Raw genomic sequence first — 15,819 nt, 5'->3', positions numbered from 1 at the left:
AATTGAAGACAGAAGAAATGCATTTTACCTTAATACACACATCTGTAACAGTATCCGAAATCGGAAGTCATCAGTTGCAAGTTTGTTGATAATAGAAATTAAAAATTATTGAGGAATTTTTCTTCAAATGTTTGGCGTGTTCTGTTCCTGAAAGATTTACTAATATTCTGTGGATTTTTTTCAAGTTCTTCGGCCTTTTCCTTAGGGAAATTTTGTTTCTTATTTGCTGCTAAATAAAATGGCGTCTGATTCTGTCAATGACTTTGATGGAACTAAATGAAAACGTGATAAATTAATGTCTGATATTTACAGGCTCCCGCTAGACGGCGTACTCGAGCGCTGCGATCACGAATTGCTGGAATAAACTCGTCCGGTCCTCTTTGCCTTCACTTTGCAAATGCCAACTCGTGACCTAAGCAACTTTACCAAAAATAGCGGTTTGTGTTCTTCTATGGGAAACATCTTATTTATTTAAAATAAGTCGTATTCTTAATTATTTATTTAAAAAAAAAAGCGTTTTTAAATCATTAAAACTAATATCAACTACCTTTTTATTTGTTTTCGCCTTTTGTGTTATGCATAGTTTACGTTGAAGCAGAAAAATTCACAACAGGTAATATCCCGCTTATGCCCACAGATACTAAATATGACAGATGTTTAGGCAAATGCATCAAACTTTTTTTACAAGTTATATTATGCTTAATTGCGCTTAACATTTATTAAAAAGAATAAAACAATAATTAATTAAAAATGCGTAAGGTTGGAAACTGAAAGCATTTGGAAAGAGCAGAACTCAAGAAAGCCTGAAGTCACGCTGTTTGAATTTAGTTAAAATTAGTTAAAATTAGGAGTCATTGAAGCAAACAAAAGCAATAATAAAACCGCAACAACCAATAGTTAAAAGTGATAGTATTTTTTTCTGTCTAAATATTTGGAGGCTAAAATATTTTGAAGAAAGTTTTTAGTAGTTAAAAATTCTGAAACTATGAGAATATAGGCTCTTTATGGAAATATGCATTCTGGGTGATGCACACTTAAGGTAAAAGGAAAATTTCTTTATTCTGAACTTATTCCTGTTGTCAAATACAGACAGGAGACATTTCTTACAGGACTAACTTGGCTGTGAGAGTAACAAGCTTGGTTCGAAAAACGAACCGTATGTGATTGTGAGTTAGCGAACATTTAACTTCATTTAATTTTAGAGGTTGGCGTACATTAGTGAATAGAAAATGGAATGCACTAGTGTGAATAATATCTATAACAACAATCGGTCAAATTTAACCAAGTGAGCTTTAAGTTTAAACATAATTTCACAGATTTGCACGTGTTAGAAATTGATTAATTGTTGAATTTAAAAATAATTTATTTCTGTATTACTGGATTAAGTATGTGCACAAATGCTTAAAACTTCTTAGAAGTAGCCCTATATTTTCAGAAATCAACAATTTATGAAATAAATGGAAAGTTAAATAGAAAAAACAGCTATTGGATCTATTTTAAACAAGAAACACTTGCAATCATAGAAAAATAAGTTAAAGCACCACAATTGACCTTGTAAAGAGCATATGTTTTAATTTATTTAGGACAAAAGTACTCTTACAAGTATAACTTATTTTACGAGCGCGCTTTCATATTTGATTATTTAAGCAAACAAACTATATTATTTCGAAATACACTTGTAAGTAAGCTACGAACAAAACTACTCTAGGGTGACGAAATTTAATTTCATGCTGTCATGTTTATTTTATTCATTTATTTTTAAAAATAAAAGTTACAGTCTTTATTAAAGAATAAGTTGGATTGTCAAATGAATGAATAAATAAATAAATAAAAACTGAAAAAAACTGAGATAATTCAGCTTGGTTTCATTTATCAAACTTTGCAGACAACGAACATGTCCGAAAAATTAATTGGTGTCAGGAGGGAAATGCGCAAAAAAGTTAGTAATTGTCGTTCAATTCATGTCTAAAGAATAAAATTGCCAGTTAAGTAGAGTGCATAGTCGAGTACAAAAGCTCATAGAAATAGATGCGGTGAATTATTAAGAGTGTCACAAAGAGATTAATTAATTTCGCTCTCAAGGTCAGACATTTTTTCTGTTCAAGTTCACAATAAAAATCTCTTTGTTAGAGAAAGTGTAAAAAAAAACAGAAAATAATTTTGCGCCATTTGGTGAACTATAAAGCAGATTTCATTTACGATTTAAATCAGACTTGACGTAAAAAATATTAGGAAACTTTTTTTATGATTGTAGAAAAAGAATAACGTTCATTAAATTGATTCAGAGTCATACAATTATGAATTATGAAATAATTGAATTAAATAATATTTTGTGCTCATAATTAATTCAAAAATAATTCAAAATTTGAAAACTTTCAAGTTCTAGAAATAAATTTAGGACGCATCTTTAAATCGCTTTAATGTCATATCATGACAAAACAAATTGAAATACCTTAAAATTTTTAAAATAAAATAAAATTGATTTTTTTTCAATTTACAAGTAGAAAGTATGCTTAAGTTGGTTTAAATATTTAAAGTTTCAAAGCTCTTTTAAAATGAAGATATTAATGGAATATTTATGGGTTATATCAAGGCCATAATAAAATTGGAATTTTTATTTACCAATAAAAGTGAAGCTTTCCCCCCCAACTGTTTATTGAGGGCCAGAGGGCTCATGGAAAAAAGGACATAAAAGGTGGCAACGCGGTAAGCATCGCGCACCGACCGTCTTTATTTCACATGCAAGCTGGGTTTTGTAGATAGGTGGTCTCCAAGCTACTGTCAGGGATGGACCCTAGCCCTGAATGATGACTGCTTTATGCCGTGACCACTATACCACATATAATTGTTTACGTGATGGTGTTTTCTTAAATATTTTTCGTGTAAGATGTTTTCAATTTTAAGTTAAAAAAATACTAATTTACCTTAATAAATAAAGCAGTAGGTATTAAAACTAAATATTTTTTTAAATGCTTGTTCAAATAATTAAAGCTTTTTTTTTAAAACTAAAGATAGACTAGAGTTCTTAAAGTTGCAGCAAAGTTTCTATAAGATTTGAATTATAGTTTACATACTATTTGATATTTACGTTTTTTAATCCTTTTTTAAAAAAATGGATTGTTGTAAGCCTGTTGTAAGCCAGGAGGACACGAAGGTTAAAGCTCCACAATTTCGTGACCAACGGCATGATTGTGGCAATGGCGTCAGTACTACGTATTGACAAGCTGGCACGCATCGATCTGAAGCTGAGTGGACTTCTAGCCACCACTGGGGATCGAACCAGAATTCTTCAAAATGACAATTCAGTGCCTTAACCATTGAGCCATCATGGATATAAAATAAGTCGTAGTTAAAATAAAGTATTAAAAGTACTTTAAATTCGATTTGAATAAAAATAAAAATAAATGATATTTTACATTGGGATTGAATAACAATAAAAATAATTATATTTTCCAATAAGGGAAAAACCTTTTCTAAACCACAGCTTATTCCTGACTCATCTCATGCGACTGCAGTTGAAACTTATAGAAGCAACTTATTGGACTAGCCAGGATTTGTCTGCTTTGCTTTTGGACGGGTGCCTTGCACTATATTCTTGCTTAACTCAAAAAGAAAGCCTGTGGCCTAATTACCTAACGACCAAACCACTGGCATTTGATAACAATTTAGATTTCTACTTTATTTTTTAAAATAATTTTTGTCAAACATTTCAATCAAAAATAATTAACAAAAATTTGCTATTCAGAATTGAAAAAAAAAACACCCATTATTGTTTCAGTCCATTTATATTTACGTAATCTCCTTTCTAGAAGTTATTTCGTAATTTTTTCATCTTTTTTAAGTGTCATTTTTATATGATTATCCAACTCTTCGACAGTTGATCAGTTAGTTTTTAAAAATAAAAACTGTTTCCTTATTTATTTTACATTGTTTGTATACTAGGTGTAAAATAATTTTCGTAAATGTCAGCTTAGTTAGCAATCGTTTGGTGAAGTTTAACCATACTAAAGATAAATAGTTTTTACATTAAAGTAACTTAAGATTCAGTAAAGGTAAAGTCTCAAGATTAAGTCGACAATTTTAGAAGCTTTTTTTCAAAAAAAAAAAAAGATATGAAAGGAAATATTGATATATTTCTGCGAAAGAGACTTCTTTTAAACGTATCCCGTATTAGTTTAATTGATTTAAATTTTTAAACATTAAGACGAGAAAAATGAAAACTTTTGAATTTATGTTGTGGATTATTATAAACTAAAATTGTAACTATCAGTTCGTAGTTTGTATTCACATAAAGAAACGGCACCAACGAATTACATTTAATGATATTCGGATATCAAAATAATTTCCAAAACAACCCAGCTCTAGCTTTATGCATCAAATTTCTTTTTTTTTTCATAAGCATAATGTTAAAATAATTTTTATAAAGACAATCAACGGGGAATGAATTTATTTCTGAAAAGGAATTAAAAGAAAAAAAGCAACTTAAGATTAGATTTATTTTCAAATACTAGTAAAACAATTTTATTTTAGAAGAATTAGTTTTGAAGCGATTTTGTTTTGAAACGATATCAAATTAAAAATGGAGAGTACTTATTGATTATGTCCTCATTTTCACTCTCAGAAGGTAATGCTTCCTGCGATAACAGCCGGCTGTACTGAAAATTCTGCGACATCAATCAGTACCAATGATGCCCTATAAAATAAATTTTTCTCTGTTTTTCTAAAAATACCTTTAACTGTTTAGAATTTCCAAAATAGGCAAATTATATGCAATTTTCATGAAGATAAAATGGTTTAAAAACCCTCTTAGGAAAAATATAATATATTATCTTTTTAGGAAAAATATAATATATTAATTATCTTTTTATGAAAGATAAAATATATTAACAATCCTCCAAGAAAGGATAATATATATATATGTATAACCATCCTTTTAGAAAAGAGGAAGTACATTAACAATCTTATTAGGTAAGATAAAATGTTCTAACCATTTTCTTCTGATAGAAAATATATTAACCATCCACTTAGAAAAGATAAAATATATTAACAATTATCTTAAATCCGATAAAAATACTAACCATCCTTTTGGAGAAAATAGAGTCGATAAGAATATGTAAATGAAGATAAAATACAATAGCAGTTTATGCAGATAAAAATGTACTTAATTCACTGATTAAATCTGTAATAATAAAAGTTAAAATTTGTGTGTCTGCTTGTCCTTCTAGAATTCCAAACCTATTTGTACTAGGATCATGAAATTTGGATTTAAGCAAAAAGGCAATTTTAGCCTTATTTTAAAAACGGTTAAAAAATACATTTGTCCTTTGGGCAGGGATAAATGAAAAATAAATTTTTATCATTGGATTGGTATTATGCTTTGCTGCAGTTTGAACTATATGGATTTATTCATTTAATTATTTAAAAGTTAAAATAAGTGATGTTTTTAAAATCACAGCTTTATTAAAAGCTAGTTATATAAAAACAAGTTATATATCATCGATTATTTTATGCTAAAGAATGTAAGTGAAATCAACGCAGTTTATAACGGGGGGTGGACTACGTCACCAAATTAGTATTATAAAAGTTTTCAGAAAATACGCATATAATTTTCTTATGCACAAGCTTTTGAAATGTGCTTTTACGCACCAAAATAATGTAGAATAGATCTAATTGCTCATTTCATACTCTAATGACATTAAAAAACCTTCCCAATTTATGGGTTTCCTTATTAATTTCAATTTATCGATATAAAAAAAAATTTGAGTTAACCATGCGATTTTGAAGAGACCATTAATATCTCGTTTCGTAATTGTGCGTTTCGGATGCTTTCGTAGTAGATATGCGACTGAAGAGTAGGAGTGATGTACCTATTTAAAGAATTAATCTTACTTCTGGAGTCAAGGATTCTTTGAGATGAAAGCGCTTTTTTGACAACAAGATTTCGTTCCACTTTGTTTTCAAGGATCTAAAAATGATCCAATTAGGGATGTTTTTTCATGCTATTAGGCCTGAGTACTTCACTGTTGTCACTAACAACGGCACTTTAATTGCATTTCTTCATTGATACTTTCTCACGTTCACGTTAGGGACATTTTTAAAGTACAGAACATGCATATTAAAAGATGCAATTATTTGAGGGTTGAGAAATGAAACGTTTACATTTGTTAATATCGAACTTTATTACAGAATGATGAAAAATATACATATCAGTGACATAACTAACTAGACTATAAGAAATCTCGAAACAAATTAAGGTGAAAAGTACCGGCACTCAGGATACCGGAATCTTTTACCGTGAAGTCCATTTTTACCGGAACTGAAATTTTGATATTCCTCTACTTTTACAGTAATAATTAGTAAAAAGACTGAATCCCTAATTAAATATTACGTTAAAATATTTTGTTGTAAAAATGGATTTTACGGTAAAGTGGAATTTACGGAAGATGCACTAAAAGTGTTGGTATTTTATACCTTAATTTGATCCGGAATTTTTGGCAGCGTACTTATTTTAAATTTAGAATTCTGATTAATTTTGTAATAATGTAGAAATTCAAATTTTGGATTCCCCTCTGAAATGTACGAATAAACTATTAAATGGATGACTTTAATTAAATTAATTTCTCACTGATAAAAAAGCAACCGTTTTCAACTTATGTTGTAGACGGGGATTTTTTTTAAATATAAAATTCTTGTCTAAATAAAAAATTCTCGTGAATTATCTGATAAGCTTTAAAAATATTTAAGAAAGGCATCAATGGGATGCATTTTTAAAAATTAAAAAAAAATATACATTCCTAATTTTTGATGAAGCTAAAAATATTGTGCTTTAAAAAAGAAATGATTAGCAAAAAAATTATGTTAAGTCCTTGTATAATCCCAAAATGAAGTCGTACAACTTTGTTTGATATTTTTATTATAAATCTGCATATGGTGAGGTATATTACCGATGGAATCAGCGGATTAATTTTTTTTTTCTGCCACTTCCCGGTGTCTTAGAGCTTTGAAAGCTTGCACAGGTGTATAATCAAGGTGACAATATAATGTTTACAGTCTGCAGTGTAAGAATTTAAATGGAGAAAAAAGACGAATTATAAAATTTAACTAAATTTTAGACTTCTCCGATAGCAGATATGCTGTTTGAGTTTCGAAGTTTGGTAGGTTCAAAAAAAGATCGAATTTCACAAATGTGTTATAAATATTATTAAATTTTAATTGATTTTTGTGGAAGCTAATCGCTTTAAAAATGTACTACTGTAGTCTCTTTCTATTAAGTGTGCTAAAACTATTTTTAACATCTTTGCTTTTGAAAAAAAGAGTTATTAGAAATTGTGTACTACTTATGTATTATTTTGTAATTGTATACTATGGTATATATTTGTAAAGGGGGTGCTTGTATATTTTATATTAATTGTATACTGTATGGTATAATAATTGTATAAATAGTATTTTTATACTAAACTTTATATTTATTAAACTGATAAAAACATGAAACTACTCCAAATTAATTCGTTAATATTTGAGATTTATAACTGCTATGAAAAACAAAAATTAGGAAGATTTAATTTAGAAAATATTTTTTAAAATTTCAGAGTTATATGTCTGGAAATCCGATAAAAAAATTTCCATTTCTTGTAGTTTTCGGTTTTTTTAGTAATCTACATATTTACCTCTAGGTTTTTGATTAAAAAATTACATTATAATTTAAAATTACATATAAAATTTTTTAGAAGATATAAAATTTTCAGTAACAAATTTTGTTTTATTATATTTTATAAAGGAAATTAATTAGCGAAACAAAACGTCATTATACAAAAATCTTTTTATGATAAAAAACAATTTGAGAACTAATAATTATATTAACTAAAACACAAAAAAATAATTAAAAAAAAAAAAGAAAGAAGTAGAAAATTTAATCTTAAATACAAATTCGTTAAAAAAGTTTGAAGAATTTGTTATAGTTGTCTTATGAAAAAGACTTCCCACGAAAAAGGTATATTTTAAAGCTAAGTCAAGGTCCACGGCACACGGTTCTCAAAATAATCCAAAATATTCAGTTTGCAAATTAGTTCCGATTCTTTTATTCACAATTGAAGAGCAAGCGGATATCCTTTTGTTTAAGACATGTCACCTTACTCAAAGAACATAAGGTTTTCAGGTTTAATCTTTTCCAGTCAACCAGCAGATATATTTTGTTGTTTTTACTTGGAGAATTGTGAAAAAAATAAGTAAAAACCATGTACGTAACTAATAAAAGAAAGGACTCGTAACATTAAAAACGACTCGTTTTATTAATATTTAGATGTATTTAAATAGATCCTTTAATAGATCCTTTTTTTGAGCATAAAATACTTTTTTTCTTCCGATTTTGATTATAAGTTAAAGGGTTCAAAAAAATTTCAATTTGCAAATATAATGCCTGTTTTTAACTATTTCTTCTAAAATGAGCAGTGAGTAATTATTTGTAATGGGAATATTTGATAATGCACTTTGAAAGTTAAGTTTAGCAACGTATCAACATTTTTAATAAGTAAGCGTTTTAATAAAAATAGTTGAAAATTGTTTTGAAAAACAACAAAAAAGAAATTGTATTTTCCATTTTGTAGCAACCTAATACTTACAATGTTCATGTAACTAACTCTTGTAACGGATGATAAATCTACCTTTTTTGCAAGGGTTTTATAGCTAAACACCATGTATAAATAAAACATGTATCATTTCGTTTTTTTTACTTTATTTATGAAAATATTATTTGTCAATAGTTTCATATAAAAACAATTAATAAAAATGCAAAACATAATTATAACTCAATTTAATAGCTTAATGAGGTGAACTTAAATTTTCTAGTTAATTAGCGCAGACGATAATAAGTTGCAAAAACAGACGCAAAACGCACTTTCTCGGAATAAACATACCTTTTCTTACTTTTTTTCTTCTTCGAAAGAGTTAGATTTTTGACCTTGAAAATATAGGGGGTAGCCGCTGTCTGGGTAAAAATGTCCCAATCGTTCAAAAAAAAAAAAAAAAAAGAAACAGAAAAAAAAGGAGAGCAATCTAAAGTTTGGACCCATTACTTTCGCGTATTTCATCATAGATCGAGAATTTTTTAAGTGAAACGGAAAATTTTTACGCATTATTATAAAGTTCGTTTTTTCAAAGATAATTCCATGCAAAAATAAATTTCATTAATTATTATTTTTTATTTTTTTTAAATTATCATTTTAAGTGATAGTTGAAAAATTTTTTAATTTTAAGGTAAACAAATTTTTACATCATTTTAAAGATTATAATTTTATAAAGCAAATTATAAGACTTGAATGAAATTGGTTGAATAGTTCCCGTGAAATTCAATCTTATAAAAGTCGTATATTTGAAATTCGATTTCTCAGGAACAATTTGAGCGATTTTATTCAAATTTTTTATTCTACTTTATAAAATTACGCTCGTTAAAATGATGTAAAATTTGTAAACCATGAAATTCAAAATTTTTTGTTAAATAAAATGAAAAATAAATAACTATTAATGATTATTTTTGCATGGAATAATCTTTAGATAATTGAATTTTATAAGTATGTGTAAAAAAGGGAATATTCACAAAAAAGAAATGAAACAACGAAAAAAAAAAATGTTTATTCAAAGAAAGTACGTTTTTGTGTCTGATTTCGTAAGTTAAAATATCGTCTAAGCTAGTTTATTAGCATAGATGATGAGGTCACCCCATAGAACAATAAAGATCGAGTCCTATACTTGAAAATCTCATCATTAGATTCTGTGCGGATCATAAGATTTTTTTTTTTGCGAACTGTACAAATGATTATTTTATAAATCCAGATAATAGTCTCGCTTCGGTAAACGAATATTTGCAAATTGCTCATAAAATTATTTTTTGCTTCTGTGGAGTTATATATCTCTTTTCAAGAAAAAAAAACATTGGTGAGGGAATGAGTAATTGAGAGATGAGCGAATGAGAACTGAAGGAATGAATACAGGGTTTTTACTCTCTTATCTAAGCAAGAATTAAGGAGTTTTAAGGACATTTCTTGAAAAAATTAAGTATTTTTCTTACGACAATTGACGGTAAAAATAGTATAATAATTATTTATCATCAAATATGCATGCACAGAGGGACAGTATCACTTATTTATCACTTAAACATTTTTTTCAATATATCGCAAGTACTGAAGTATTACGAAACTGCTTAATTTTTAGTGTAATTGAGAATTTTAAAAAATCTAGCAGCTTTTTAAGAATGAGCAGTTACTTATTACGCGTTGAAATATTATACGCATTCATTGAAACAACCATGTTTTTTTTTTAAAAAAATAATTGTTTTCTCTATGGACTTGAATTCAAAAATTTTTCCTGTTACTCATTTTATATAAACGCTACCAGTAAAATTAAATTCCTTGAACTCTATCAATATAGTTATTATCGCATATCGATATCGTATTATTATCGTATCGTGAGTATACCTTAAAACTGACCAAAAAAAAAACAAAAAAAAAACAAAACTANAAAAAAAAAAAAAAAAAAACACAATCTCTCCAACATGCTGTATTTGTACACCCTATTCTATAGTAGAAGAAAATTCTACTCTTCACATGGAATCTCATTTTAGGAAAAAGGAAGAATATTTTAATATAAGAAATACTGCTTTCGTTCCTTAGCCTGTAGGTTAGGTCTCGACTCTCACACACCTTCTTGTCTCTTAAAATGCCTTACCCTCGATGCAGAATCTTATTCTAGACGAAAGAAAATTGAAATTTTTATTTTATATATTTTTGTAAGACTAAAAAGTTGTCCCAATCAACTATGGTTAGAGGAAACAAAAGACTTTTTAAAACTTTGAAAGAAAAATAAGTACTTTTAAGTGGGGCCTTTTAAGGGTCTTTTGTTTCCCAAATAAAATTTAAGCAGTTAAGGACTTCTAAGAACCCTGACTCTGGTATAGATTTTCATCTTGTTCATAAATAAATTTTAAGAACTCCTAAAATTTATTAAAATTGTATTTCAACTAATTATATTTTAACTATAACGTTATAGTTAAAATATAACTTAAAATATAAAATTACATTTCAACTATAAATCATATATATCCATTTATTGTTGTTAGTGTTGACGTGTTTTTGTTAATAAATAAACAGCCACATTGTGCTTTGCAGTGCAAATTAGCTGTGTTAAATGGAAACGGATTAAAAGTTAAAAATATTTTGTTGTTGTTTAAATTGAAGAACTTTGGGAAACACAGTGATAAGCCACACTTTTTTCAAAAGTATTGTGTACCTGAACGCTAAATTGTTCTTTAGCATGGTTTCGAGATGGTGGCTTATGAGTTTCCAAAATTTCCACTATTTAACATCTAGACATAGGAACATCCTATATTCTTCAAGAGAATCCTTATTTAAGCAAAAAACGCTTTAAAAAATAAAAATGAGGCTTATCATAGCATTGCATCGAGTAATTATGTTGCAAGAGTTATTAACTCTCACAGGAAATATTTAAATTTTAAAATTTTAACTTTATGACATAAAAATGGATAATTCACGAAGCAGAAATTGATAAAACGACAAGTGCAAAAAAAAAATCTATATATTTTTCTTATTTAATAACTCCAGTCTTTATAAATTTTTGCAAAAAAATCATTTGTGAGGCATTTACCTTTAGGGCCTCATCAGAAACCGGTGGTAAAACCATTTGTCCTACTTTATGAGGCATAAGCGGGGCTCAGTTTGCGCAAGACGAAGATAATTGAACATTTGATTTTCGTTAGTTCCATTATTAACGGTGTACAATAGAACTTTTTTTTTTTGCAGTGTGGAGTGAAGTATTTATTACCTAGTATTGATAACGATAATTTATTAATGTGTTGAATTAGGTTAGGAACTTCGTATACATTAGATTGCTACTGATTTGAGAATAAGAATGCTGCTTTTTTATTAACATTAAACAGCCTTTTCAATTAAAAAAATACTTTTAGCCAATAAATTAGCTTTCTTTCGTCAGTAGTTGAATGATTTTTAATTTAGTTGTTCGAAGCATTTAAATATTTATGTAGTTTTAGTGAATTGGTGTTTGGTTAGTCGTAATACTGGGATAATTTATGTAAGTCAGTAATAGCTATTAGAACACTGAAAGAAATTTTTGTATAAGCTAAATGGCAGCATTGTGCCAACTTGTTGGAATCTCAATCCTTTTACGCATAATTTTTATTAATGAAATATTTCATACCTTTTTTCTCATTTTGTAATAATTTAGGTCAAAATAAGTGAAACATTATGTTTGGAATTTTAATAATTTATGGTTAAGAAATGCAGTATTAAACAGAGGTGTCTTTTTTTGCGTTAAAAATAAAATCTTCCAAACATTTGTTTTTTAAATTTGCAGCTATTTGTCGTAATTTAGATCTAAGAGAAACAGTTATTATTCATTGAAATTTCTTTAATGCACGAAATAAAATATTGAGAAATTTTTGAATATACATGAAAAACAAATAAAACTACTGTTCTTTTAATTTTATATTTTTGTACAAGTATAATTCTGATAATCTAACAAATTTTTAGCAACTATTAAGCAGTTCCTTATAATTAAAAAATACTAAAATGTTTGCGTGTAATTAGAGTGTGAGAAAAAAATATATAAAAGAGACACTAGTGTCCCATCTGCGTCAAAGGGCTAATACCGAGTTGATATAAATGATTTTGATAATAACACTGAAAAATTAAACTATCATAAACTTGATTCTAGATACTATATGATACAATTTAAATGAGAATCGAGTTAAATTTTTTTATCTTTAATAAGATAATTCTTATTAATAAGAATTGAATTACAGAAAATTCTTATTTTATTATGGATTAATAAACAAATATTATGAATCATTATTTGACCAATTATTCTAAGTGTGTCAGATGAATTTGACTCATAATTACAGATCACATGGAAACGTTGTGCAAAAGAAAATGATAGATTTTCAAGTTATTTGCAATTAGAGTAAGTTGAAATTTTTTTTTAAATACAAGTTTATTTAAGCTCCTATTTATACAAGTTCGTTTTTTAATTTCCTTTTATTCAATTTATAAAAGATAGCTTTTAACGTTATGCTAATAGTCACTACCATCATAATACTTTCAAACTAAAAAAAATGTATGTCATAAATTATATTAGATAAGATAATCTAAAGCGATTGCATAAATTATTTTTGTTTGAAAGTATTAAAAACTTATAGGTTATTTTATATCTGATATAGATTTTTTTTTTGCGCTTTCTACAAAATAAAGAAATACCCAACCTCCTAAAACGTTGCTAACTGGTTCGGCCAATTTTAATTCAAAAGTGTGATTTAAGAGTGAAAATTGTGATTTAAGAATATTTCAATAAGCCTCAAAATTATATTTTACTGTTACATAACATTGATGAAAAACATTAATGAAATAAAGAACCGCTCTTCCAGCTTGCGTAGAGCTTTACAAAATATAATTTCATAACTCTAAGCAATGAAAATCAAGCTGAGGAGTATTTCAGATTTCTCAATGTTTGCAAAATTTCCCATCAATAAATTGTTCAAGTAAAATTTCATTTTTCAACTTCAACTACAAAAGGTTTATCAAAAAAGTAATAATTGCTTGTGCTGAAACTAAAATGAACGAGACATACTGAAATTCATAGAATGAATAAGAAATGAAGGTAGAGAAAATGTTATGGTTGAATGATAATTATAATATGAGAAGCACGATTTTCTGGTATTAAAGCGAATTATTTTCAAATTTGCAAACATTAAATAAATTAATCTGAAGAATAGGTTAAGGACAAAACCAATAAACCGTAGAAGTTAAAAAATGTTGAAGTTAAGAAATGTTGTGAGTTAAGAAAATATAAAGCAAAACATTTCACAGAAATGACGTAAAACATCTTGTTTATAACTACTTTTATATTTAAAATTAGTCTTTAAAGGGAAAAAATCAAAGGTTTACCAGGGGCTTTAAAACTTTTCCAAAATAATGATAAAATAGATCAAACAACGATACTTTTATGAGTTCTAAAATCCACTACATTTTATTTGGCATGGGAAATATATCTGTGAGCAAATCTTATGACTTTTGCGAAAACTGTGAAAATTCATTAAAAAAGTATAAAAAAGGAAATTTCTTTTCGCAATTGTTTAAAGGCTCTTTGGTATATCAAAACTTACCGTATTAAAAATTTTTAAGGCCCTGTTTGAGCTTATTATATTTTTGAAATTGATGAACAATTAATTTGAACCAACATCGAAAAATAATTGTGCATAAATTAGTGAAAATGTTAAGATTTATCCAAACGTTTCTACATACTTGCTAAAAGTTTATATCGAGCCATTTAAGACCTGATAAGGTACAGTGATCCAAAAAAAAAAACGGACCATTTTAAAAAACTTTTGATCTAATGATTGGATCTTTACGTATTAGGACTCAATCTTAATGGTTCAATGGGGCTACCATCAAACATGCGAATTAATTAGTGCAGACGATATTTTAGGTTACGTAACCTGGCACGAAAACATACTTTCTCTGAATAAACATACCTTTATTTTCACGGATTCAAATTTCAAAGCAGGAAACGTAAATTAATATTTATCAAGAAAAATTTCCAAGGAAAATTTATTTATACTCCATCCTGATTTTTTATTATATATTGAGCTTTGTAGTATATTAATTTTTTTTAAATTTAGAACCATAAACAGTTTAAAGCAGTATGTTGAGTAGGTGAAAATATGTTTTTTTTTGTCTCAAGTCATGAAAGTTATTGTATGTAAAAAAAAAGGCTAACTAACGAACAAAAGGCTAAAAGTTAATTTAAATAAAGTTAGTCTTTTGCTGAATACTGATAAATTTCTATTTATTCGAGACGAAAGAGAAATTAACTCCGAATAATCACTGTTAAATAAATAAAATTTACGGTTTTAAACCGGCATCTGAGTTGCTTGTGCAAAACCGTAATATTTACGAAATAAATCCGTTACCGCAGCGGTTTTTTACTTTACAAGAACAAGTTTTTCCCTGTAAGAATTACGATGGAAATCCGTAATCAGACTGGTTTTTTACCATGGCAAAACAAGTTTTTACAGCAGAAAAAATAAGTCTCTTGTCTCAACAGACATTTGCCATTGGAGAACACGTTTTCCCTGTGAAAGTTATGAAGTATATCTGCACTCGCAGCAAATGTGAATGTTTTATGTCGGTCGAGTTTGTAACGACAAGTTATCGCTAGGTTTCGAACCTGGGTCACTTCATTGAGAGGCGCACGCTCTGTCCCCTGAATCACTACGACACAAGTGCTTTATTATGAAGAAATTGTGATAGTGAGAATTTCGCTTCAATGTTGCATCAATAAAGTCGAACCATAGTTTTATTTATACGATATTTAAAACTATAAAGTAATTGCTAAAGAAATAAGTGCAAGTAAAGAAAATAATCGCAAAATGATTGAAGAAAGGGTAAATTTATATTACGGAACGCAGAACTGTATAGTAAAAACTAGAATTTTAGCTGGCAGTTTTATTCCTTTTGTGAACTGAGAAAAACTGTGTGGACAAAATGGCTTTAAGCCGTTAAATATATACGAAAAAATTCCGGAAATACAATAGGCATTTTTCACAGAGTACTTTAAAAATAAAGCTAGTTTGCCTAAACTTTTCTGTATATTCGTGACGAGAAAAATTAAATTTAAGCTTTGAAAAATCATTTTATCTTTTTTAAAATAAAGTTATGCTTTTGCTTAGAAATGATAACTTTCAAGATTCGAAACAAGAAAAAAAAAAAAAAGAATTTTTTTTTTCAAGTCAATAAA

The 15,819-nt window shown here is 27.5% G+C and overlaps 1 protein-coding gene across 4 annotated transcripts in view; it reads right to left on the bottom strand.

The window, feature by feature from the left end:
- The window catches only part of LOC107438986 (neprilysin-2), an 84,830-nt gene that overhangs the window by 44,372 nt on the left and 24,639 nt on the right, over positions 1–15,819 (bottom strand). Inside the window, exon 2 of one of the 4 annotated variants that reach the window (XM_043045146.2) lies at positions 4,591–4,693. The exons of the other annotated variants lie outside the window; for them this stretch is intronic. Coding sequence (XP_042901080.1) covers positions 4,591–4,673 — 83 coding nt within the window. The 5' untranslated portion in view covers positions 4,674–4,693. The remainder of the gene's footprint in view (positions 1–4,590; positions 4,694–15,819) is intronic. 4 annotated transcript variants of the gene reach the window in all.

Source organism: Parasteatoda tepidariorum, chromosome 1 (assembly GCF_043381705.1).
Source record: "Parasteatoda tepidariorum isolate YZ-2023 chromosome 1, CAS_Ptep_4.0, whole genome shotgun sequence".
Taxonomy (NCBI): Eukaryota; Metazoa; Arthropoda; class Arachnida; order Araneae; family Theridiidae; genus Parasteatoda; species Parasteatoda tepidariorum.
The sequence above is the reverse complement of the archived record's forward strand: the minus strand, read 5'-3'. Positions and strand labels throughout refer to the sequence as shown.